Source organism: Episyrphus balteatus, chromosome 1 (genome assembly GCF_945859705.1).
Source record: "Episyrphus balteatus chromosome 1, idEpiBalt1.1, whole genome shotgun sequence".
Lineage (NCBI taxonomy): Eukaryota > Metazoa > Arthropoda > Insecta > Diptera > Syrphidae > Episyrphus > Episyrphus balteatus.
Genome location: NC_079134.1, coordinates 79,512,781 through 79,540,189, shown reverse-complemented (window position 1 = coordinate 79,540,189; position 27,409 = coordinate 79,512,781). Strand labels below are relative to the sequence as shown.

Genomic DNA, 27,409 nt, shown 5'->3' with positions numbered 1-27,409 from the left:
TGCAAAGTATGGGCAAAAGGTCCAGATGCCGATTACTAGTTGAGGGGCGGCGAACTTGCTGTTTTAGTCTAGAATATGGAATGTGCAATTCTATCTGCAAGACATCAGAAAGTCGTCATGGAAAATTTTTTTTGACTTCTATGAGGTGAACAGAACGGTCCCCAAATTTGCCGCCCCTAAAATCTGCCGCCCTCGGCTCCAGCCTACTCAGCCTTCTGCTCCTGAATAACCCATCGCATAACAAATAGCTTTGTTGCTTATCATTCTCTCTTACCCTGAGTTAAGTTATAGTTAAACAAAACACAGAACATGCGCATAATCTTGTTGTTAGTAAATATGTAAGTAGAAAATAGGTACATATACGTAGAGTTTAAATAGTACTGTGTCTTGCGCATGTGCATTGGATGAAAATGCGCACAAAACATTTTGTTTTTCAGACAGATGGAAAGGCGACCACTTTTTAATTTCAATCCGGTGCAGTTGGAACTGAGAAGAAACGCGCCGAAGATATTGGTTTAAAAAGGAAACAAAACTTTATTATTAACAAATTTATGAACAAAATAGTTTTTTTAAGAACAATCAAACTTGTAAGATACATGGATTTAAATAAATTAAATGATATATAAAGATATCCCTTTAAATTTTATTATATTAAATAAAACCTAACATTTGCGTATTAAAGTTTAATAAGTACCTTAAAAAAAATCATTTTTTTAATTTTAAGAATCTTGTACGTCGACTCGGTATTGATTTTTCAAGTGCCTTGTATTCTCAAACAGTGTGTTTTCAAAATATTCCTATTTTTTTAAAAGAAACCTTAATCAACACGCTATGAAGCGGTTTAGAATAAAACGTAAGAATGAAAAGTGGGTTTCCAATAACCGAGTCTTGCTCGGTTCGTCTAAAAAAGATCCGGGGCGTAATCCTAACTTCGACACTGAGGAGACAAAACTACTCATATCGCTTTGGGGTGATCCAACTGTTCAAAGGACACTAATAACAACGCATCGAAAACATACTGTCATTGCAAAATTGGCAGAACAAATGAATGAATATGGATATAATAGGTCTACAGAAGAAATAAACACTCGAATAAAAAACTTGAAATGCTTTTACAATCGATTGAAAAAAGATATGGATATGGGTTCAATAAATGGAGTTACGTGGAAGCATTTTGAAGCAATGGATGAAATTATGACTCGATCTATATTTAGTGTAAGGCCAAATGAGATACCAAAACCATCTCTTAAATATCAGATGGAACAAGAGCTCGAAGAAAAAAGAAAGAAATCAAGGAGTGAAAATTCAAAGTCTTCGAATAAGTGTCAAATATTTGAGGAAAATATAAGTTCTAGTCTGAGTTCCAAGGAAGATAATGATGGGCAAATAATGAACAGCGATGAAAGCATGGATTTCATTGATAAGACCGATGCACTTTATAAAGTTGAAGATGGAGATTGTTTTAATACGTACAAAACTGAAATCCAAGATACGCCGTTAACTATAGCCAAGGAGGAGCCGGTTGACGATGAAGATGTTCTCATAACAGACGATAGGTAAGCTGAAACTCGTTTATATTAATGTTAAACTAAATACCTATTACATTATTACTTTAACTAATTTTGTTAAAAAATAATGAAATGTACCTAAGAATGATTATGACACTGAGAAAATTGAACTATAAATTATTTAAATAGAAGAACGTTTGATAGTCTGTTTAAAAAGTGCAAATAGAAATCGAAAGTTATTATTATTCATTATTCGAAGTGAATTCTATTAAAGTCAAAACTTCTCTTGTTTGGCTCTCGCAAGAAAAATCATGTTATCTTTTTGATGTACTCAAACATGCATGAGTTTAATTTTCTAGTATCCTGTCTGATCATTTTATCTATTGAATATGATGAGAACATAAAAGAGTTTGTTTCAAGTATGAAGGCATCTAAAATATCCACAAAAACGTGGAACAGATTTTGTGCCGTTCAAACTCAAACTGATTTCAAATAAATTCAAATAAAGTAAAATACAAAATTGGATAACTGTTAATTCTTGGCTACAAAAACATATTTAAAACTCAAATCGACTAGATAATTATTTTATTTTTTTAGATTAATTTTTATTGATCTTCATTTTCATATTCGGAAGTTGTCATGAATTAATATAAAATTCTTTTTTTTTTCGGCCATTCCATTTGCATTTTTAGGACATTTTCACGCTTATTAACCAGTTTATATCATTGAAGAAGCAATACTATTGAAACTTGGTGGTTCTTAGGGACTCATGATAAAGTTGAAGTTCCAGAAGTTTCAAGAAAAACAAATTCAAAACAGCTAAATTATTAACCTACAAAGACGGTAACGGAGAAGAGTCCTACGCGTCTTCTCCGTTACCCCTTTTTCTGTGAATAATTTGACTACGTTTAATTAGTTTTCGTGAAACTTCTAGAACATCAACTTTATCATAAGCCCTTAAGACCTACCATGTTTCAAGAAAAAAGAGATTGGAAACAAGGAGGCATATGCATAAAAAGAAAGTAACTACTAGTAGTAAAAAGTTTATAGTTAATACTAGTAATACTAGTAGAAGCTGAAACTAATAGTATTTACTACATTCGGTATGCATAAACCTAAGTTTCTACTAGCTAGTATAAAGTAGTAGTAAATACTGGATTCATCCCAGCAGAAACCAGAAACACCTTGACCATGAATAATAATCCATACTTGTCATAATTATGTAAACAAAACAAATACTAATTATAGAACATTGGTTTGCCTACACAACGTAAACAAAACAATGCGCTTCTTCAAAGTGCATTGTGGAATGTGACACCTTCCAACTGCAAACTGCGATCGATTATGACACACACCGAAGTACTTGAGTGGGTCACCATACGATCAGCAGAATTAATGCATTGAATTATATGACACATTGGGCCTTACTAATAATCAAATTTAAAGCTCAGTTAAATATTTAACTGAGCTTTAAATATTTCTCCATACCAATAACCAATTTAATAGTCAGGTTAAGGGTTAACGCCACGTTAATTTTATAGTTGGGAAACTGAACTATAAATGCACGGTTAAATTAAAACGCACGATTTGCACTGTCATTTGACAGCAAAAAAAAAACATTTGTCAAGTCAACAAGTTGTTGAGAAAAATTAATAATATTGGCGGTAAATTATTAAATAAGTAAATGGAAAAATTTATTTGTTTATACAGTGCGGTTCACATGATTAGACGCACCAATTTTCGTTTACATAAATTTCATTTTTTTTTGTGTGTGTGCAAGAATAACCAAAAAAATTGTGTTTATTAGAATGGTTATTTAGTTCTTAATAGAAAATCAAAAAGAAATAGTGGGTGAGTGGAAGTTAACGGTACTTTTTAGTCCTTCTTGTCTGAGATGTAAGAAAAAGGGCAGCTTTTTTCGGTTCACATGATTAGACGCACACCTTAAATTAGTTAGTTTGGCGAGATCTATTGCGCTGATTTGATTAAATTTGGAAGATTAAGCATCAAGAAGTTATTTTTTAGTGATTTTCATTCAAAATGTGTTAAAAAAAAGTTCTGAGAGCGAGAGAATAAGGGAAAAATGACGCGTTGGATTCCAAAGGCCTTTCCATAAGCCCCATTGCCAAAAAAATAGGATGAAGTGACTATTTCGAAAGAAATTATTTAAAAAACAGTGCCTCCTACGAAAAAAACTTCAAAGGAGGAACAATAGAAGCTTTAACACCCCAGGAAAAATGAAAATTTATGAAAAAAGCGTCAAAAACAGCTCTTTCCCCTAGCAAAATTAAAGAAAAAGCTCGGCTAACGGGAAGAACATCAAATTTTCGGTGAATTTTTTTGAATGCTGAACATCCAAGATTAAAATAAAACTTAAAAATAGTCTTTAAAAAACGCCATTTGAAAAAAAGAGCGGTTTGAAACGAAAACTAAATCGAATGTTATATTAAATGGCTCCCAAAACCATTACTCCTCCTTTTCTTGAATGTTGAAGTGTCAAAAACTTTTCCTCGTTGTGAAAATCGTGAAATTTTTGGAAATACCCAGGAGAACAATTCAAATTAAATTCTTCTTCATTAGAAAAAACACATTTCACCAATTTAAAAAAAAAAAACTTCAAAAACTTGTTTCCCACATTATGTGAAGACGTGCGATCTCCATCCGCTGTTTCTTTCAAATTGTGCTTTTTAAAGACTATTTTTAAGTTTTATTTTAATCTTGGATGTTCAGCATTCAAAAAAATTCACCGAAAATTTGATGTTCTTCCCGTTAGCCGAGCTTTTTCTTTAATTTTGCTAGGGGAAAGACCTGTTTTTGACGCTTTTTTCATAAATTTTCATTTTTCCTGGGGTGTTAAAGCTTCTATTGTTCCTTCTTTGAAGTTTTTTTCGTAGGAGGCACTGTTTTTTAAATAATTTCTTTCGAAATAGTCACTTCATCCTATTTTTTTGGCAATGGGGCTTATGGAAAGGCCTTTGGAATCCAACGCGTCATTTTTCCCTTATTCTCTCGCTCTCAGAACTTTTTTTTAACAGATTTTGAATGAAAATCACTAAAAAATAACTTCTTGATGCTTAATCTTCCAAATTTAATCAAATCAGCGCAATAGATCTCGCCAAACTAACTAATTTAAGGTGTGCGTCTAATCATGTGAACCGAAAAAAGCTGCCCTTTTTCTTACATCTCAGACAAGAAGGACTAAAAAGTACCGTTAACTTCCACTCACCCACTATTTCTTTTTGATTTTCTATTAAGAACTAAATAACCATTCTAATAAACACAATTTTTTTGGTTATTCTTGCACACACACAAAAAAAAATGAAATTTATGTAAACGAAAATTGGTGCGTCTAACCATGTGAACCGCACTGTATATACATATATAAATATTCTTCTTTTTTATTAATAAATAATCATGTCTTTCAGAAAAGGCTGAAAAAGAAAACTTAAAAAGAAATAGATTTGCAAATTTTCATCGTCGTACTTCACGATAGATGAACTTTTTTTTATGCACTTTTGGCCTCCTTGCTCGGGCTCCATTTTTTAACTTTTACAACCAAAATAAAAATATATGAAGGTATTTTGTAGTTATGTTTTTGTTCATTATTACATTACATGCAAAAAATGTCACCTCAATGATGTCATTTTGACAACAAATGTAATAGATCTGGTAATAGAAGCACAATTAGTTAAACGCGTGTTTATTTTGATTATTAGTACCTACACACCCAATTTAACGCGACGGTAAGATTTAACCCGACGATACTTAAACGTGCGTTTAGCGATTCATTATTGGTAAGGCCCTTTGTTTATGTTGCTATGACCAGTGCAATTTGGTATATTATGAATATTATGAAATATAGATCATGATGTGTGGCCTGGTTATGGTAAACCAAACGCATTGTTAAGTGACATAGTTCTTACTATGTCAAATAATATATGGATTGTAGGGCATGGTATTAAGATGGAAGATAGATTCCAAAATGTATAAAAGAGGAACCAAATGCGAGGAAGGGCAGAGTTGATCGAATTAAATGTAGAGTAAAGGTTGCAGCCAAAAGCATTGAGACAGCGGGCCTTTTACTCAAATAAAAAATACTATTTTTTTTAAACCAAAACACTTTTTTTACTTTCCAAAACAACTGGTCAGACGATTGATTGGCGAGTCTGTCAACTGCTTCTTTCACGTCTCCTATCTTTGAGTTTATCGGGTGATTTCCTATTTGGCTTATCTCTAAAGCGGCGCTGGTTAAAACTGGTAGAAAAATGAGTATAAGGAGACCCATGTAGTGATGGGCAAATACCCGGTATATACCATTTGTGGGTTTATACCCAGGGTATATACCGGGTATTTACCAAAACGAGGGTAAAAACAGGTATTTACTTATAATCGCTACAAATTCCATTGTTTGTCATCAGGGCCCTGTTTCAGAGCTACTACATCAACTACATCAGCTACATCAGCAACCTCAAAAGCCAATAGTTGAGTCCGATTGAAATTTGGGAAATATTTCTTATGGTTTAAATAGTGTAAATGTTCAAAAAATGCTTCATGAAGTCCAACAGGCCTCCGCAATTAATGTTTAAAGTCATTGATGTAGCTGATGTAAACAGTGTATTAAGCTCTGAAATATTCTCCTTATATTATATAAACATGACAGGGGCACACTTGTTCGGTCTTCTTGATTGAAGTTATTTTGTTGTGTTAAATTTTGGAGGAAAAAACAATTAATTTTTTTGTTCACCCACGTTTATTAGTGTTTGTTTTTCAAAAACGGATGTATAGTTTCAAATGATATTTTCAGAGTTATGAGCAAGAAAAAAGTAATTTAAGCAAAATCCGCTTAAATTGAAACGGCTTGAAAACGGCTCTATTTATAAAAAAGTTTTATTTAATTAAAGACACTAGCGGAAAAAATTAACGGATCAAAATAAAAATTCCAAAATTTTAAACAAGATAAAGCTCAAACGTTCTAGTTTTGCGAAATCATAATGATTTTTTTCAAGCTACATGTTCGGCTCAATCCTATTAAATCAAAAAAAAAAGAAAATTGGAAATTTTTCCTTTTTTTTTTTGTCTAAAAACTTGGAAAAAATCTTTCCAGTTTAACCCCAATATGGATCGGATAACTTGTTTATTCAGCTTAAATTTTCTTTTTTAAAGTTTGATTTCGACGCTGAGATATCGAATTTAGAACGGGAAAGGATCTTTTTGGCTTTAGATCAATAAATCAGCATCCGCTGATTGCACAAGAAAAGGAGTGTTTTGAAATCTTCAATAAATTTCATACAAAAATCTAGTGGGTTTTTAAAAAAAATATTTTTTTTTTGCAATTTATGGAAAAATCAAGAAAAAACGTGCTTTTGGTTGCTATCGGGATAATCAGGCGCTAACTTATATCAAATGTAGAGCGGTTGTGTGTAGTTTTATTAATAAGTTTGAACAAAGCGCGCTTTACTTTTTTAAGACTAACCATTTGACATAAACTAACAAAATTATTTTATAGTTTTTAATGCGTGATAAAAGCGTTGTTTTTAAAATTATATATTTTACTATGTATTTTACTTTTTATTCTTATCATTATTCTTATCATTATTGAAGATATTCGACTTACACATAGGTTGTATGTTGTATAAGCCTCCATGATTTTTTTTCCATTTAATTGATTTGGAATGTTTCAATGTTTCTAAGCTTCCGTTTGTTACAATAAGTTGAAGGCTAAAATTGGTTTGGGGTGTTTCGACCCACCCACGCCCCTCAACTGACCACCAAAATATTGTGTTGACGTCTGAACTACATATATGTACAAAGTTTCAGCTTGATACGATAATCGGAAGTCGGTCAAAATTAACTTCTTCGATTTTATTACATTGCTAGTTAGTTTGTTTGTTACAAGTGAAGTTAATAAAAGCTTATTAAAAATACAAGTATTGATTGAAAACGTTCTAAAGGGCATGTAATGGAATTTATGCAAAAAACATTTCTTCACATCACTCCTCCCCTTAATGGGATGTTTCATTTTCGTCTGTAAATCGTAAATACCCTCATTTTGGGTATATACCCGCCGTTTGGGTATTTACCCGGTATAAACCCGGTAAATACCCATTTATAAATACCCACCCGATTGGTATATACCCGAGGCACATCACTAGACCCATGACCTATGATACCAAAGAAAATGGATGGTTTCCTATAGTAATGTTTAGGTTTATTTTATATCTGTGTTTGTGTGTGTGTATATTAGGGTGTCCGTTATTTCCCAAAATGATGTTTTCCGGGGAGACACCCCCTAGATAGGGTGTCCATTTGGGAGCTTAATAAAAAGAGAACATTTTACTCTAGAACCTTTAAAAAAAAGAGGACTTAAAAGAGAAAAAAAAAAAGAAAGAACAAAAAAGAGAGTAATTGATAAGAAAAAGCAAAAGGTAACGTCACATAAGCAAAACAAATTTATTTTTCCTAAAGAGTTACTTAAAAGTAGTGGATCTGGGACACAGGAATTACGTTAAAAATTATCAAATCTTTGCAAAGAAGAACGCGTCGATATTCTCAGTTATTGTACATCTTTTGAATGGATGTTAAACTTCTCTAGAGAAGTAAACTTTGGAATAACTGCACAAGTCAGCTTTTTATCGAGCCACAATTTATTTAAATTGTTAAAAGTACTTAGATAAAAAGATCGAGCTGAAAGGCAATTAAACTGAGATCCGTGTAGAAAAAGAGATTATAAAATATGTAGATCGAAAACGAAAAACAGAACATCTCTTTTGAATTTAAATGCGATGAACACTTTACTAATTTTTAACCGTGAGTAGGCAGAGTTTGAGAGTTGAAACAACGAGACAGATAATCGTAACAATCTTGAAAAACTATGGACGAAAATAAAAAAAGATACTAAAAAGAGGACATTTGAAAAATAGAGAACAAAAAAAGAATACTATGAAAAAAGAGAGTGTAAAAAAGATCAGAGTTGAAAAAGAGAACATGTTCTCTTAAAAGAGATGTTCTGGAAACCCTACCCCTAGATCGAAAGCTTAGGGCCTAAACAAAGGGAATTTAGCAAAAACAAAATTTTTTGAGAAATTTTTAACTCATACATAAAATTTTTTTTCTCTCGAGTTAAATCATCTATTTTTAAAATGTTTGATAATTCTGGTTGAAAAACTGGTACTTTAAAAGATCACATTCAAAATTTCCCGTTAAAAATTTTTTTTTAATTTTATTTCGGTTTGAAATTATTAGCTGTTTCCGTAGTTTTTGCTTTCAGCTATCACATAATTTTAAATGCACTTTTATTGGTTTTTACTTCTTTTCAAATATTGCATTTAAAAATGTGTGTATAAATCAAAAATTTTATTTTTTTTAAACTTCTATTTGAAATTTTTGCCGTTTTTATAATAAATAAATATTATTAAATACTTTACCCTTTCTTGTTTGCAACTTTTTTGATTTCATTTTTTAGGTGAATAATTTTTAAACAAAATTCAATAAAAATATTGTAAAAAATTCCAAAAGAATTTAAAAAAATTAAAAGTTTTGATTTATACACAAATTTTCGAATGCAATAGTTGGAAAGAATTATAAACCAATAAAACTGCATTTAAAATTATGTGATAGGTGAAAGGAAAAACTACGGAAACAGCTAATAATTTCAAAAACCGAAATAAAATATAAAAACAAATTTTAAATGGAAATTTTGAATGTGATCTTTTAAAGTACCAGTTTTCCAATCAGAATTATCAAACATTTTAAAAATAGATGATTTAACTCGAAAGAAAAAAAATTTTATGTATGAGTTAAAAATTTCCCATACAAATTTGTATGGGGAAAGTATGACCCTAGAGGCACGTGTTATTGACCTCCAAAAATTTTTTTTGGCTAAATTCGCCTTATTTAGGCCCTAAACTTTCGATCTAGGGGGTGTCTCCCCCGAAAACATCACTTTGGGAAATAACGGACACAGATTTTATTTGTATTTATTTTTTTTTTTATATTCATACTTTATTCTCTAATTTTGGTTTCTTTGGTAACACAACTTTTGAATAAGGTGGAAAAGCATAATACAACTGTTTTCTTTTCCAAGGATTTGGTTCATCTGAATATCTTCGCCGACCCCTCGCAACATATGTCGCACATATAGAGAGATCAAAGTTCTCCTTTTCTATTCCGAAGCAAATGTTATCCCCGAACTTGACATCCAAGGCACGCTGATGGGCTACTTTTTCTCCATTGATGTAGGTACCTTTCGAATATTCCAAATTGGTAATCGTTATTTTGGTATCATCAGGGCTTATTTCGATCATAGCGTGTGTTTTTGACACAAGTTCAGTTGGGATATAAAGCATGTTGGACTTGCCGCTACCGATCTCAGTTTTACCTTTCCCTTTCATCATTCACCGTGTTGTAAAGTAACCAGTGTGAATCGGGTTCGTAGTCGATGCATTCCATCTTTGGAAAACAGAAAAAATTTGAACTTTAATATTGACGTGTTGTTATAAATATCTAAATAATGAAGTGTGATGCGGTGTGATTTGTTTTAATGCTGTTGTATTTTCTTGTGTGTATTTGTTGTGTACAAAGATAACTGAAGTAGAGTGTGGATGTAATTTATTCGTTGAAATGTTGCAAATTGTTATTATGAATGAGCTTGGATTTTTTTTCTATCCTGACTATCGTGTTTTCATCCGAATGGATTCTTATGACTCCATATGGTCCATCCCATAGGGTCGAAAGCTTGTTTTGTCTAGTTTAATTTTTAACTAGAACCTTATCACCTACGTTAAATGTTTTAGATTTAGCATTTCTATCGTAAAGGGTTTTTGATTTTTCCTTTTTCTTTATTAGAATAGAGTTTGCTGTTTCATAACCGCATTGCAATCTAGCTTTGAGTTCATTGACGTAGTTGTCATAGTTATAGGATATTTTTGGTTTTTGAGATAAAACACTTGGAATGTTAGCAGGAAATCCGTACAGGAGTTCATAAGGCGAGAATCCAGTACTGCTATGTGGTGTTGTATTATATACAAACATAGAGTAAGGGATCCAAGTATCCCAAGATAAAGGATTTTTGTTGACATAGTGCCTTAAGTATTCTGCCAACGTTCTATGTCTTCGCTCCAATGCTCCATTTGTTTGAGGATGGTAAGACGTTGTATTCAATTTTTTAATTTTCATCAAACTACACATCTCTTTGAAAAGATCACTTCGAAAATTTGTTCCTTGATCTGTCAGGAGAGAGTGGGGGATTCCGTGGCGACAAATTATAATTTCTACGAATGTTCTAGCTATAGTTGCGGCATCGGCATTTTGTATTGGCATAGCCTCTGAGAATTTGGTCAAATCGTCCTGGAATGTAAGTAGGTATTTGTTTCCATCGTAACTAACGGGAAGAGGTTCTACTATGTCTAGAGCGACTCTTTCAAATGGTCTAACAATAGTAGTAGTTATTTTCATTGGAACTGGTGGATTTTTGCTACTTTTATTCCTTTGACATGATGTACATTTGCTAACATGATTATGTACATCTGCTCTCATATTGGGCCAGAAATACTTTGATTTTAGCCGGCTATACATTCTTGCAACACCTTGATGTCCTCCGAAAGGGGAATCATGGTACTCGGATAAAATTTTAGCTATTTCTGAATCGTTTAGTGTTATTCTTTCATCGATGTGTAAATACACATCTAGGTAATGTCATATCTCCGAAAACTTTACTCAATATGTTTTTGAATGTATGTTTAACTTGATTATCTGGTATGGGCAAAGAAACAGAAATAACTTCTCCCATATTAACTTGTTTTTTAATTAATTGAAGACTTTTTTCAGTAGTCTCTTCATCTTTTGTAGTTCGGAGTGGTATAGGTAAAGTTACTACAATTATGGAATCATAAATTTGAATTTTATCTAAAGGGGGTTTTGAAAAATGGTCTATTTTTATTTAAAGTTTGCTCATCTGGTGAGTCTATCAATGGTAAAATTATTATTTTCAGGCTTGAATTATTGTTTGTGTAAATGGATTTGAATTTTTCAATAATGTTATATTTGGGTCTCGGGTCATTAGTAGGTACTGTATTATTTAGAATATTATCTCCGTTCAGTTTTTGCAGTTGACCTCGAGTTACAACCATTATTTTATTTTCTTGTGAACCTTTGTTTCGGCTTAAGGCATCGGCATTTAAATTTATTTTACCCGGTTTGTGTTTAATGAGATTTCATATTTAGATAATAGAATTTTCCATCTTGCTAGTCTTGACATATGATCTGTTCGTGCAAATAACCATTGTAAAGGTTTGTGGTCAGTACAAATTATAAAAAGATTACCGTAAGGTAGGGGCGAAATTGTGTTATGCCATAAACAATTGTGAGTAATTCTTTTTCAGTTGAATTGTATCTGACTTCTGCCTCATTCAACGTCCTACTTGCAAAACAAATCGGTTTGTCTTGTCCGATCTCACCTTGCGACAAAATGGCTCCTATCCCGACATCACTAGCATCTGTGGTTACAATAAATTTCTCTTTAAAGTTAGGGTAAATTAAAATTAGAGGATTTATCAATTTATTTTTTAGAATTCTAAAGGCTTCATCGCAGAAAGCATCCCATACATATAAAGAAACAGTTTTTCTTTAACAACTTTGTTAGAGGTTTTGCTATAGTGGAAAAGTTTTCGATGAATTTCCTATAGTATCCTACAAAACCAAGAAATGATTTTATGCCTTTTTTCTGGATCAGGTTTTAGTCAATCTTCAGAAATAAGGTGTCCTAGATACAACAGTTCATGCTTCAGAAAATGCCACTTTTCTGGCTGAAGTTTAAGCTTGTGCATACTTATTTGGTTAAGCACTTTTCTTAGTTTGGAGTTATGATCTTTAAGGGGGGGTTTCCATAGCATTTTAATGGAAGACGGTTGACTAATTGTTGTATAACTTTTGCAGTTTATAAGATAATCTTATGAAACGTACTTTTTTGAAAAGGTAATAAACGTACAAATATTTTTGCATCATTTAAATTTTAGAAACATTCCTTGTGCGATTTTTATAAGGGTCGAAAATGATTTTTTTCCTGCAAATTTAGATTGATTCAGAATTTTGGTTGGGGCACCGTTGTTTATAAACTTTTTATTTTTTTTTATTGTTTTATAATGTTCAAATGTGTTTTTATGCAGTACGTGAAACAGATTTTTTTTTTTTTTTTATCAGAAAAAAAGCTTCGTTAATTTGTTGTAATTTCATGTTTTTTTACTCACTCTTCTTAGAATAACTTTACCGTTTATTAGTGTTTTTAGATGAAACAAAAAGAAAACAATAGAGTGAAATTAGGAGAATCCAATAAAATTTCTAAAATTTAATTTGAAGTTAGTTTGAACGGTTAATTTGAAGGAAAGGTGTCAAAATGCACTTTTTTAGCATTTTAGTCGTGGGGGAAAGCGTGATTATTTTTTAAAATGTTTTTGTATTTTTTAATGAGAAGTTAATAAAGTTGTTCATGCAACCCGTTTGCCAAAAAAAAATATTTTTTTTATTTACACACTAAAAATTTGATTTTAATAAACCAATATTTGCATTCTGTTTTTGAGGAAGGGGCAGTCAAAGCATCCACAATTTATTTTTATTATTTTTTTTTCATTATATTTCAAATCAGTTTAAAAAAAAATATATATATGTCTATTTTAGCTTTTTTTACTTTGAAAATTCCATTGATCACGCACACATGCAAATTTAGTTCAAAAGAATGCTGGCGCTGATGAACTCTTTTTTTCTGTTCTTTTCTATTTATTGAAAAAAAAAACTTATTCTTGCGCTCTCATTTTCTCATTATATTTTGTTTTTTTTTTTTGTGTTTACATAATACTTTTTTTTTGTTTCCTATTTCCTCACTCAGGCAGGCAGAAATCATTCGTGAAATTATGAAGACGATGCAGAGAGTAGGTAGATAGTAGATATTTTTTGCAAGATCATTATCTTTGGTTTTCAAAAAGGGTTGTTTTGTTCTTGTTGACTCTTGGGTTTTTCCTAACAATTCATTTCGTGTTTATAATATCGCACCCGCGCTTGCGAGTTGACACTTTTGGGTTTTTTTTGTGTCAGCGAAATTCTTTGCATTGTGTAATATTCACAATGCTCGTGCGGGGATATAGGTAAAGGATTAGATATGTGGTATGCATTTGTTTGTGTGTAAAAATGTTTATTGACATTTGACATGTGCTTGTGCACAATGATTGATTTCCATATTTAGGTTGATTTCTGGGTTGTATTGTTTATTATACTACACTCGCGCGTGCGAGCGGGGTTATATAATATAAATATGTCCTTTTGTTTTTCATTGTCTTTGTTTATATGTTGCGGATTCGGTTTTTTTTTTGTAGGTTTGTAGGTATAATAGTTATATTTTCGCGGGGGAATGGGTAAAGGGTTATATAAGTGTATTTGTGGTTAGAATGCACTTGATGGTATTTATAGAAATAGTTTTGAATATGTGAAGATGCTCGGTATGTTTCCTTAGCAAAAAAAAAGTTTTTAAAATTACACCTACTGAGGAAACAGAAGCAAAAATAATTTTATAAATAAAATATCAGTTTGAAAAAATAGATTATTTTTTTTTTCAAAGTGTTGAGCTTGAAAATTATTTTTGAAAACTTCCCTAAACTTTGATTACATAATTGAAAAATTAATTTATAAGTAAATAAAAAACAAAATCGATTCAGTTACGAACTGAGTTCATTACATTGGTGACTTTAAAAAAAATCTTTATTAAAAAGGTTTTGAAAGTAAATTGGATTGATATCGAGTCCATCCTCAAACAACATACACATAAGAACCTAAACATTTTATATATTGTAAGTAAATACATTTCCATGTCAGCCGGCACGCGCGTGTGCGAGACAAAAAATTTCTCAACGAAGAACAACTCAAAAGTGAGCAAGAACCTGAAAATCAATCCTTCTGCGCATCTACTCATATTTTTATACAAACTACACAAAGGATACTGTCAAGTATATTATATCAATGCACCCATATAACACATCCTCTACCTGCTTCTCCGCTGAACAACTATAATTAGTATTATAATGCAAAAAATTTCTCTGATACACAAAAAACTCAAATGCCATCCACAACAGCAACATGGAAACAAGTTTCTTTTTCATTTCAAAAATAAATAGGTATACACTCCAGAAATCTTTCATGAAAATATTGAATTTCAAACCAGTTTTCGTCCACAAACACCATATCCATATAAAGATCTATGTAGTATACCTACATCCATTTGCATGTCATCCCGCACGCGTGAGTGCGATGGCGATCTCACAAAGAGACAATGAATGAAAACCATAACCAACATCCTGAGAGTAAAAAACCAGAGAATTCGATGGCGAGAGAGCGAAACACATTCACTAATACACACAAATGCTTTTACATGAGATTTGACTTTGCTGAAAAAGGGAACCCAGTCTCCCTTTTTCAGCAGAGCATCGTGAGCCATTTACACCCAATGTCTCCCATCTTCTTCCAGAACTCAGAGGGTATTTCGTCTGGACCAATCGCCTTTCCTTTCTTGGAGTTTTTCACCGCCACGCTAACTTCTTCGACTGTAAGGTCGGGTACTTCTTCTAAATTAGGCTCGGCTGTTGGAAAGTAAATCCTGGGAAATTGCTCATTTAGGAGTTCGTCACAATACTGTCGCCACCTGTGGAGAATTTTGTCGTCATTCACAAGTAGTAGGCCTTGAGCATCGTTAATGAACTTTGGTGAACGTATTTCCTGAGCATTCCTTCTCCTTTGAGCGGCAATTTTGAAGATAGCTGCACCCTTGTTCATCTTGGCATGTCGCAGTTCCTGGAGAGCCTGGTTTGCATCAGCAGCTGGATCAGATATTTCCCCAAGCTCGCGATACATGCTTTCCGTACTCTCTGCCTTATGCTGGGCGCATTTCTTCTTTGCTTCCTTCTTGTAGCGCTTGTAGTCCACTTCGAGTCGTGCTTTTTCATCTCTATTATGAGAGGGGCATTTGGACCAAGCTTGGAAAGCGGTCTTTTTCCTTGATATCACTGCTTTGACTTGATAAATCCGTTTTCAAGAAAACCCATGATAACGCGATCACCACCACCAACATCGAGTGCAACCGGGCAAAAGAGTCTGCCCAAACTGCAAGAGCGTGCAAAAGAAGACTCAGAGAAAAAAGATAGTCTTGAAAAAGACAATAACGATCTTCGTCAAAGACTCGACGAAACATTGAAACTCTATCAAGAGTTGAAAGAAGAAATCAATTTTCTAAGAATTGAAAATGAGGCCTTAAAGAAAGCCCATCAAGAAATCGATCTTCGAAAGACCCCTACACGTCGTGGTGAGGGGCTTACACTCTTCATGTCAAAAAACCGACATCATTAATGATCTTAAAGAAAAGAATTACAAGATCTTAGATGCGGAAAACATAGTAAAGAAAGAAAGACAACAAAAAGATAAAGAAACAGTCGTGGTACAACGTGGTCTTCCACTATTTATACTCACGTTCGATAAAACAGAAAAACTAGAGGAAATCTACAAAATCAAAAGAATACTTAGCCTCGTAGTTAAGATCGAACCCCTAAAAAAACATACAAAACAAGTTCCTCAGTGTAGACGCTGTCAAGGGTTCAACCACACACAAACTTATTGTAAAAAAGAACCTAGGTGTGTGAAATGCGCGGGAAAACACTTAACTGCAGATTGCACCGGAAACAGCAAGAGTCCAGCGAAGTGCATAAATTGCAATGGAAGTCACCCGGCAAGTTATAGAGGCTGTGAAGTAGCTAAAGAGCTACAAAAACGCCGAGAAAAAATTCATGCCCAAAGAAAACCCACAAAGAACCAAACTTCTAAGACCCCTAAAAGGGTAAACACAACAAAACCCGCCACTGGTAAAGAAAACAAACGCCAACAAAATCAAACACGTCTCCAAAGAAACTTAATGGAAACTCATACGCTGAAATGGCGGCTTCACCCGCAATCAAAAATAATTCCGAACCTGTCGCATTTTCTCAATGCTTGGCTATAATTTTGTCAAAATTTGAGGATCAGTTAAAACTTAACAAATTTATGTCTGAAAGGCTTTCTAAACTCGAAGATTTTATTTTATCCAACACTATACAAAATATAAATGATGGAAAAGCTTAAAATTATAACATGGAACGCCAACGGATTATGGCAAAGACTTGGAGAACTAGAAATAGTTATGCGGGAAAAAGATATTGATATTTGTTTAATATCAGAAACCCATGTTAAAAAAGAATCAAATTTCAATATAAATGGTTTTCTAGATTACCACGCAATTCATCCGTCGAACAAAGCAAGAGGCGGAGCATCATTATATATAAAAGATTGTATTAAACACTCGATAGGTCTTAAGCTTGAGCTTGAATCGATGCAACTTATAAGTGTGCAAGTTGAAACTAAGCATGATGTACTTAATATCTCATCTACATACTGCCCTCCGCGGTACAAAATTGATAAAAATGAATTTTCAAACTTGCTAAAACTACTAAGACCAACTTTTATTATCGGCGGCGACTTAAATGCAAAGCATACGTTTTGGGGTTCTAGATGCATATCTCAAAAAGGCCGAGCGTTATACGAAGCCGGTATGGAGAATAATTGCGACTTCCATTCTACTGGAAAACCAACTTATTGGCCGGCAGATACCTCGAAAATACCTGACCTCATTGATTTCTTTATAGTCAGGGGAATACCGTCAAATCGAATCAAAATAACGGAATGCTTTGATCTTTTCTCTGACCACTCTCCCGTTATTCTCACTATGAGCGAAAGTCTTGTTAAAGTTGAAATACCACCTAGGCTAACAAATGGTAAAACTAACTGGGAAGGCTTTAAGAAAGATATTGAGGATAATGTTGAATTAAGGGTATCACTACAAACACCTCTTGAGCTTGAAGCAGCGGTAGATAATTTTGTGAATATTATCCAAAAAGCCGCATGGAACAATACCCCTTGCCAAGGAGAAATTTCAGGGTATAAAGATGCTAAATATCCCCAAGAGATAAAAGACGTTCTTAAAGAAAAGCGAAAAGCGCGCAAAAAATGGCAACAAACTCGTGCTCCTCAACACAAATCTAATTTAAATCACTTAAGTAATTTACTTAAAAAGATGATATCAGATTTCAAGAACCGCGAAGCTAAAAATTACCTTGAAAATTTGACGGCAGGTAAAGAATCTAACTACTCTCTATGGAAAGCTATAAAAGCCACGAAGAAACCTAAGATTCCAGCACCTCCGATTATGAAAGACCAAAATGAATGGGCAAGAAGCGACAAAGAGAAAGCAAACGTTTTCGCTGATTACCTAGAGGACACATTCAAACCATTCAATGGGCAAGCATTGAACGATCGTATAAATATGAACTTAACGTCAAGTGAAAGCTTAATCACAAGAAATGTTACACTCGCCGAATTAAACAGAGAAATCAAGAAGCTTAAGCCAAAAAAAGCACCAGGATACGACTTAATTACTGCGGAAATTCTTAAAATGCTCCCACGGAAAGGTTTAATAAACCTCCTCTATATAATGAATGCCACTTTAAGGTTAGAATATATTCCAAATCAATGGAAAGTCGCAGAAGTAATAATGGTCTTGAAACCTGGCAAACCATCACACGAAAAGAAATCATACCGACCCATTTCACTGCTTCCTGTAGTATCGAAGGTTTTTGAGAGAATATTTTTGCAGCGACTTCAGCCAATAATAGAAGAAAAAAGGCTTATACCTGAACACCAGTTCGGTTTTAGAAACAAGCACTCGACGATAGATCAAGTGCATAGAATCACCGATGTCATTGAGAGAGCTCTCGAAGAAAAGAAAATTTGTTCAGCGGTCTTTTTAGATGTGTCTCAAGCTTTTGACAAAGTATGGCACGAGGGCCTCAAATTCAAGTTAAGACAAGTCCTACCTGAAGGGCTCTTTACCATTCTTAGAGAATATCTAGAGAACAGAATTTTCCGCGTTAGACACGGAAATGATTACTCAGACTTTAGGGAAATAGTGGCTGGGGTACCACAAGGTAGTGTTTTAGGTCCCATTTTGTACCTACTATTCACACGCGATATACCTCAAACAGAAAACACAATTGTAGCTACTTTTGCTGATGATACTGCAATACTTGCAGTAGGCAAAACAATCAACGAGTCGACAAGTAAATTGCAAAATGCCCTTAATAATGTCAATGAATGGACAAAAACGTGGCGAATAGCGCTTAACGAATTTAAGTCAGTCCACGTGGACTTTACATATAAGAAAATAAATAGACTACCTGTTTTTATTAATACTACTCAAGTCCCATTTGCAAATGAGGCAAAATATCTCGGGATGACTCTCGACGCGAAATTAAAATGGAAACCGCATGTTAAAAATAAATGTGATCAATTAAATATGAAATTGAGAGAAATGTACTGGTTGCTAGGACAACATTCTAGACTTAGTATTGAAAACAAATTATTAGTTTACAAGCAGGTACTTAAGCCTGTCTGGACATATGTTATTCAACTCTGGGGTTGTACCCGCGATACAAATTTAAATAGATTACAAACTTTTGAGAATAAATTATTAAGATCATTTGTAAATGCGCCGTGGTATATAAGAAACGAAGATCTTCACAGGGATCTTGGAATTCCCACGGTTCGCGAAGAAATAAAAACGTTTGCCCAAAAACATCGAAAACGGTTAGTCGAACATACTAATAGAACAATACTAGAAATTCTCGACGAGACAAACTTAGTACGACGTTTGCGAAGGACTAAACCTTCCGATTTGGTACAGTGAAATTTTTTAATTTAATTCCTTTATCTCAAAATATCGGCATTGATTAATATATATTTAAATGTTTTAAAGATTTTATTTGTTTAACTTCCTATAAAATGTTTTTTTGATACCAACATTTAAACCATTACTTAAATGATTTAATTTAAAACAAATGTTATTTATTTATTTTTAAATATCATCAGTAGGAACTTTCATCGGAAAGTTACCTACAACACGTAACTTAACTTCGAGAAAGATAAATTGCTAGATAAGTTCCATCTGAACTTAGTTGCAATCGGGAGGAGGAGGTGGTTTTAGTGGTTAAGAGTCCCACATATCTATGAGCACGCGTTTTCCGGTCCTCATAGAATCTTTTGAAGATTTCAACACCTACCCACGGACAAAAAAAAAAAAAAAAAACTGCTTTGACTTCATCGCTCCACCACCATGTTTCTTTTTCCCGTTGGTAGTTTCCTTTAGATGTTCCTAGCAGTGACCTCGCCTTCACCAAGCAAGTTCTTTGCAGAGAGTCCCACATATTTTGTACTCTGCACTCTTCGTTTTGTAATCTGCTGATGGTCTCGCACAGATAATTTCTCATAACAGAGATGAATGCATCGCCTTTTTCCTTCTCCAGGTTGTACCACTTGATACCTCCGGTAGCCTCACTTTGTTTGTTTGCCGCCTTCGTCTCCATAAAAAATTCTGTCAGTAAGGAGACGGTGTTGCTGGGCGATCGCTTCTCCTAATATCACTTTGCAATCTTTCACTAGCGGCTTCATGAAACTAGATACCAGATGGTAGTCGATCTGTGTTTCATTTCCACCGCTGCTATAAGTGATAAGGTGTCGCTGGGCGATCGCTTCTCCTAATATCACTTTGCAGTCTTTCACTAGCGGCTTCATGAAACTAGATACCAGATGGTAGTCGATCTGTGTTTCATTTCCACCGCTGCTATAAGTGATAAGGTGTCGGCTTTGTTTAATGAACATGGTATTCAACACTATAAGACCATGTGACCTGCACATGCTTAGAATTTCTTCGCCAGGAGGGTTTCTAGCTCCGAATCCAAAGCCACCATGGCAGTCCTCATAGTCTTCGTTGCCGTTCCCTACATGTCCATTTAAATCTCCACCCACAAACAAAAGCTCTTCCTTTGGGATGTCTTTAATGAGGTTGTGGAAGTCTAGCCAGAATGCATCTTTTTCCACCTGCTCACATCCAATTTGGGGAGCATATGCACTGACTATATTCCACACCTTTCCTTCCATCACCAGTTTTAGAGACATCAATCGGTCACTGGACTTCGAAATAGCCAGAACGTTTCCAAGAAGCTTTTCCGCAAGGATGACACCGATTCCGTTTCTACCTTGCTCTGTTCCGTAGTAGAACATCTTGTATTGTTTTGTCTTGACGTCTACGAAACGGGCTCTGTTTCCAGTGTTTCGCCACTTGGTTTCTTGGACTCACAAGATGTCCACTCGCCTCCTCTTCATCATCTCTTCTAATTCACAGCTTCGGCCGTTCATACTACCCACGTTCCAACTCGCGACTCTCAATTTTCTTCTAACCTCGTGCATTACTTTGCTAGCCCCCGGAATCCGTATAGCTCTGACCCGATTATTTCTAATCGGTCCAGGATCAGTACCGTGTGTAGCAGCGGTACTGCCTGGCGGGGTAGTGCTGTTCGTGTTAGCAAGTACTTCCATAATCATCGAAATTTTTCGGAAAATTTCGCGAAACGTTTTTCGCAAATGTGATCGTCTTTTACTACGCCGGTGATCTCCAGTCGCCTAACCCAAGGAATTGCATGAACGCTTAATGGAAAGCTCTTAGATGTTGGTGTGTGCCGCTAGGCTCACCTTGATGTTATTTTGCCTAGATGTGATTTGCTCCTTATATACCTGTGCTCTGAATATGTCGGAGTAGCTCATATAAGGGGTTCACCAAGTAGTTCGGCCTAACTGGAACTGGTGACGCTACCGTTGATTCTGTAAATGAATTCTTCCGCTACCGTCAATTGTTGGGAGTGCCTTGGTGGGAACACTCCTTCGTTGGGGGGGGTAATTAGTAGCAACAGTCTACTCCGCTTCGACCTGTCGACCATGGGAGGCCCTTCTGCGAAAACAAGTTTCGCGATCGCATAGCTCTTAGCTTCATAGTAGTAGTCACCGTAAGCCCATCCGCCACGACAAGGCTTACCCCCATGGATGGGAAACTAACTTCAAATTAAATTTTAGAAATTTTATTGGATTCTCCTTATTTCACTCTATTGTTTTCATTTTGTTTCATCTAAAACACTAATAAACGGTAAAGTTATTCTAAGAAGAGTGAGTAAAAAAACATGAAATTACAACAAATTAACGAAGCTTTTTTTCTAATAAAAAAAAAAAAAAATCTATTTCACGTACTGCATGAAAACACATTTGAACATTATAAAACAAAAAAAAAATAAAAAGTTTATAAACAACGGTGCCCCAACCAAAATTCTGATTCAATCTAAATTTGCAGGAAAAAAATCATTTTCGACCCTTTCGACAAGAAATGTTTCTAAAATTAAAAAAATATTTGTACCTTTTCAAAAAAGTACGTTTCATAAGATTATCTTATAAACTGCAAAAGTTATACAACAATTAGTCAACCGTCTTCCATTAAAATGCTATGGAAACCCCCCCTTAGGATCATATCAATAAAGAACTATATCATCCATGTAGACAGTATTGACCTTGCAACCCAGTTAAAACGTTATTCATGAGACGTTAAAAGGTAGCAGGGGCATTTTTAAAACCAAATGGCATTCGATTATACTCGTAATGATCAAAGGGAGTGCTAAATGCATCGATCTTTCTCGTCCATTAGAATTTGATGAAATCCTTAGCCAAATCTAAAGTGCTGAAATATTTTGATCTTCCTAATTGATCGAAGATGTCGCTTATATTTGACAATGGATAAGCATCACCCACGGTTAGGTCATTCAGTTTCCTGAAATCTACAACCACCCTCCAACGTTTGCTTCCATTACTTTCAGCCTTTTTTGGAACGAGTAGCAAGGGTGAATTCCAGGGACTCGAGCTTGGGCGACCAATGTCGTCATCCAACATTTCTTGTACCTGTTTATGAATATCTTCCTTTTGGCTTTCTGGAAGTCGATAAGGTTTGGTATAGAGAGGAGGTTTGAATTCGTCAGTGACAATCTTGTGTGTCATTGAATCCGTATGGGTGAGGTGATCTCCCTCAAGGTAGAAAAGATCGTTATATTCCCTACAAATTTTTAAAATGGATTCTTTTTCCTCTTTATTGCAATGGTCTAATACCAACATGGATTCTAAGTTCTAACTTTTCCAGTCGTTTTTGTTATTAAAATCTCTTGTATCAAACTCATCGTATTGATCTTGGTTTTCATAATTTAGATTTAGGTTGTTGATTTTTATTACTTTTTCTGTCTCCAGAGTATTCATGGTAAGAATCTTGATTTTGTTCTTTGTAGGTCTTACTATTGGCTCGCCTACATATACTCCTGGACAGATTTCTTTTTTTTCTATAACGATATCTTTGATTTCGTTATTACCTAAGTCGAATGGAATTTCAACCATTTGATGACTTCTAGGGTTAAGAGTTATATAGAAATTGGAATAATTTTTTGATGTAGTCTTATGGATTACTACTTCTTTATGAATAATTGGTTTAGTTTCCTTGCTTTTTTGGCTGTCTTTTTCTAAAGCCTTATTTTTATTCTAAGCTGCTTTAGTTTCCTTGCTCTTTTGGCTGTCGTTTTCTAAAGTCTTACTTAAATTTTCTTCTCTTATCGGAGATGGTGATGCTTCTCTGCTTTGGAGTGCGAAACAAAATTGTTCTCCTCTGCCTTTACATCCCCTTTTGCAACCAAATCATAGCCCGTAGACACCACCTCGAGAGCGGTAGCTTTTTGGATACCTTTTTTGGCTACATAGCCGTCACTTAAACTCATCTCGTTGATTTGTAGAACTCTTTGTTTGTAATTCACCTTACATTTATATTTCTTAAGGAAATCATTTCCTAATATACCATCGTAAGATAGGTTGATTCTTTCCGTTAGGACATGGTAAGGGTGTTTAAGTGAGATTTTCTATCTCGTTAATTATTATTTTACCAGTTATCTCTCCAAGGGTGAAGATTGAATCACCTGAAAATGTTGATACAGGTAGAGAGCAGGTATTGTTCAGGTTCGCGTTTGCCTTTGATTTGTATTTAAACAAACTGATTTCAGCTCCTGTGTCGACTAGGAATGTGGAATATTTCTTGTCAGAGGGCTGAAACTGAATTCGTATGACAGGTTCGTCAAATTCTGGGTTAAGCGTAACTGTTATGCTTTTTGTTTTAATTGTTGCTGGTCGGCATTCTGATCTATCCGGGACGGATGACTCTTCCTCCCGAACATATGCGTTTCCCGAATTTTGGGGGTAAAAATCTTCACCAGAACTCCAATTCGTACGTCCTGGCCTAACATTGTATTGCCGGACATTCGTTGGATTTTTATTAGATCTATTGTGGGAGTTATCCCTAAATGGGTTTTGTGGATTTGGGTTAGCCTGTGACCGTTTAAGTCTGCAGTCAACTTCTCGATGGTTGGGTTTTTTAATACCCACAGGTGAGAGGCTGCACCTCTTTCTTTATGTGAATAGGGTTTAGTGAACTGTGTTTCCTATTTGGATTAGTGAAACAATTTTCACTAGAGTGACCAATCCTTTTACAGAATTGGCAAGTGGGGCGTGTCGAAGGTGTATAATTTGAATATTGATGAGTGTGGTTGGAACTGGTAGAAGGTCCTACTCGCTCTAAACGATTAGAGTGCTCCTCTGCATAAGCAATGGATTTTTTCAAATCTGTTTCGCCATGCGCTTGAACCATAAACCTTAAGTTTTGGTTTCTTATGCCATCCTGGAAAGTTTGTATAGCCAGTTTGTCATTTTCTTTAAAAAGAAAATTCTTAACGGCCTCTTCCGTGGAGCTGGAATAAGTTGCAGAGTTTAATTTAGGAGTTGGCTTATGCGGTCGCCAAACTCTTTTACAGATTCTTTAACTCGTTGGCGAGTAGCTAGAAGCTCATTCTGTGCAGAAGATCTTGACTTAACTACCGTATATTCTTTCATAAGAATTGACTGTAAATCGTCCCACTTTTCTACAGTTCTAAATTGGACAAGTTCAAAAGCGGGACCATCGAGCCTAGTCTTGACTATACTCAAGAACATTTTATGCTCAGCGTCCGTTTTAACGGATTTGAACAAAATGTCTCCGCATGCTAAAAACTTGGGTAAATCTCTCGGTTTCCCGTTAAATACCGGCACTATCGCGATTATATCGTTTAAACTGATTTTATACTCTGTGGTAGTCATTTTTACTTCTATATGCGAATGAAAAGGTAATTCCTTAAATAACGAAACCTTTTGAGATTGATTACGCGTAGTAATTTTGGCAAATAAAACAGAATATTGAAAATAAAAAACAATCGAATGTAGGCGTTCCTACTCAAAAAGGAAGGGAATGGTTAGAAGCAAAAATAAATGGTAAGAGCAAAAATAATTTTTTAAATTGTCCAAGTGGTATATATATATTGATATTTGTATAAATAAAAAATTTTGTGCATGTATTGTTTATGTATATGTATAAGAAAAATACATTTTTGTGTTTTTTTTTTGTTTTTTTTTTTTTGTGTGTTTTATTTATACATAAATTTAAATAAAGCTTACTTCTGTTGGTTTTGTTGGGGAAATTGTTGTTGATATTTTTGTTGATATTGTTGTTGATATTGTTGTTGCTTTTGTTGATAGTGTTGTTCCAATTGTTGTTGTTATTCCTGTTTGATGTTGAATACTGCCCAGTAGGCTTCGCGCCATAAAGATGTATTTTCCTGGGTCTTTTTTCATTGCCTGTCGTTGGCCAAATGCTTTCGCTCTAAAGCTAGCAAGGTCTTACGGTTGCAGGTCTTCTAACACTTACTTTTTCACAAAAAAAAAATGTATTTACTTTTACCTTTTTTTTCACTTTTCACTTTTTGTTATAATTTTTTTTTCTAATCTGGTGTGTAGCCACAGATACGCCTCAAGAGTCAGATAGCTCTTGTATAATTGGTAGAGAGATTTTTGAAATCCTACCGCTGCGCTGCCACCAATGTTACGTCTCTGCCGTGCTTCAAGACGGAAGAGCAGACGACGGACGGAGAGTTGTTTTAGAAAGGAAACAATGTGTTTTGGTTTAAGAAATAGTATTATTTATTTGAGTTAAAGGCCCGCTGTCTCAATGCTTTTGGCTGCAACCTTTACTCTACACTTAATTCGATTAACTCTGCCCTTCCTCGCATTTGGTTCCTCTTTTATACATTTTGGAATCTATCTTCCATCTTAATACCATGCCCTACAATCCATATGTTATTTGACATAGTAAGAACTATGTCACTTAACAATGCGTTTTGTTTACCATAACCAGGCCACACATCATGATCTATATTTCATAATATTCATAATATACCAAATTGCACTGGTCATAGCAACATAAACAATGTGTCATATACTTCAATGCATTAATTCAGCTGATCGTATGCAATGCCGTCTTTATCATAAGGGCACACGGGGCCCGCGCCCAGGGCCCCCATTCTCAGGGGGACCCGAAGGAACGACAATTTCTCTCACACATTTATTCTCAAAACATTTTTGTCGGGCAGACCATCTACCAAAAAATTTTAGTTTTTATATGGCAACCAAATAAAGTTTTTTCTACACCTATACGGAAAATACAATATGTTTTCAAAATGAAAACAAATTATGAGGCGTTGTTTGCGGACAAAAATTTAAATCGAAACGACCAAACCCAAATTAAATTTTTCAAAAACTAAGACAATAATATTTTCAAAAAACAAGAAAAATAATTTTTTTTTCCACTGTTGGTAAGATTATTTATTATTAATAAAAACAACGAATTCTCTTTCATTATCTTTTTCCTTAAATAATAATTTGGTTGGGAGTTCGCAAATTTGTCAAATTTGTAGTGCGTGGGCAAAAAAACATCAATACTTTTTCCGTTGGAAAACGTTTAAGAAAAAACTATTGCCGGCTCATCGACGGTACATCAATGTTTTGATATTTTTTTTTTTAAGTTTTCTTAATTTTAATATTTGTATAAACCTTTTTATGTCAAAATATTCATTAAAATCGGTTGTGTCGTTTACATTAAGAAATCGGTTCTATGGCAAGTAGGTACCGTTAATAACGGTCCAAAAAAATGTTTTTCTTATTTCAAAAGTGCGTCCTTATTTGCAGTATTACATGTTTTTTCAAAGCAAAATCCTTATCCGTTTTTGAGAAAATTGCAATATCTCGAAAACTTTATATTGGAGATATCCGTTAAATAGGAGACATTAAAATAAAATAAAATAAAATAAAATAAAATAAAATAAAATAAAATAAAATAAAATAAAATAAAATAAAATAAAATAAAATAAAATAAAATAAAATAAAATAAAATAAAATAAAATAAAATAAAATAAAATAAAATAAAATAAAATAAAATAAAATAAAATAAAATAAAATAAAATAAAATAAAATAAAATAAAATAAAATAAAATAAAATAAAATAAAATAAAATAAAATAAAATAAAATAAAATAAAATAAAATAAAATAAAATAAAATAAAATAAAATAAAATAAAATAAAATAAAATAAAATAAAATAAAATAAAATAAAATAAAATAAAATAAAATAAAATAAAATAAAATAAAATAAAATAAAATAAAATAAAATAAAATAAAATAAAATAAAATAAAATAAAATAAAATAAAATAAAATAAAATAAAATAAAATAAAATAAAATAAAATAAAATAAAATAAAATAAAATAAAATAAAATAAAATAAAATAAAATAAAATAAAATAAAATAAAATAAAATAAAATAAAATAAAATAAAATAAAATAAAATAAAATAAAATAAAATAAAATAAAATAAAATAAAATAAAATAAAATAAAATAAAATAAAATAAAATAAAATAAAATAAAATAAAATAAAATAAAATAAAATAAAATAAAATAAAATAAAATAAAATAAAATAAAATAAAATAAAATAAAATAAAATAAAATAAAATAAAATAA

The 27,409-nt window shown here is 33.3% G+C and overlaps 1 protein-coding gene across 1 annotated transcript in view; it reads left to right on the top strand.

The window, feature by feature from the left end:
* The first annotated feature begins 388 nt into the window (after nt 1-388).
* Nucleotides 389-27,409, top strand: part of LOC129905249 (uncharacterized) — an 82,673-nt gene continuing 55,652 nt past the window's right edge. The window contains exon 1 of the mRNA XM_055980684.1: nt 389-1,556. Coding sequence (XP_055836659.1) covers nt 832-1,556 — 725 coding nt within the window. The 5' untranslated portion in view covers nt 389-831. The remainder of the gene's footprint in view (nt 1,557-27,409) is intronic.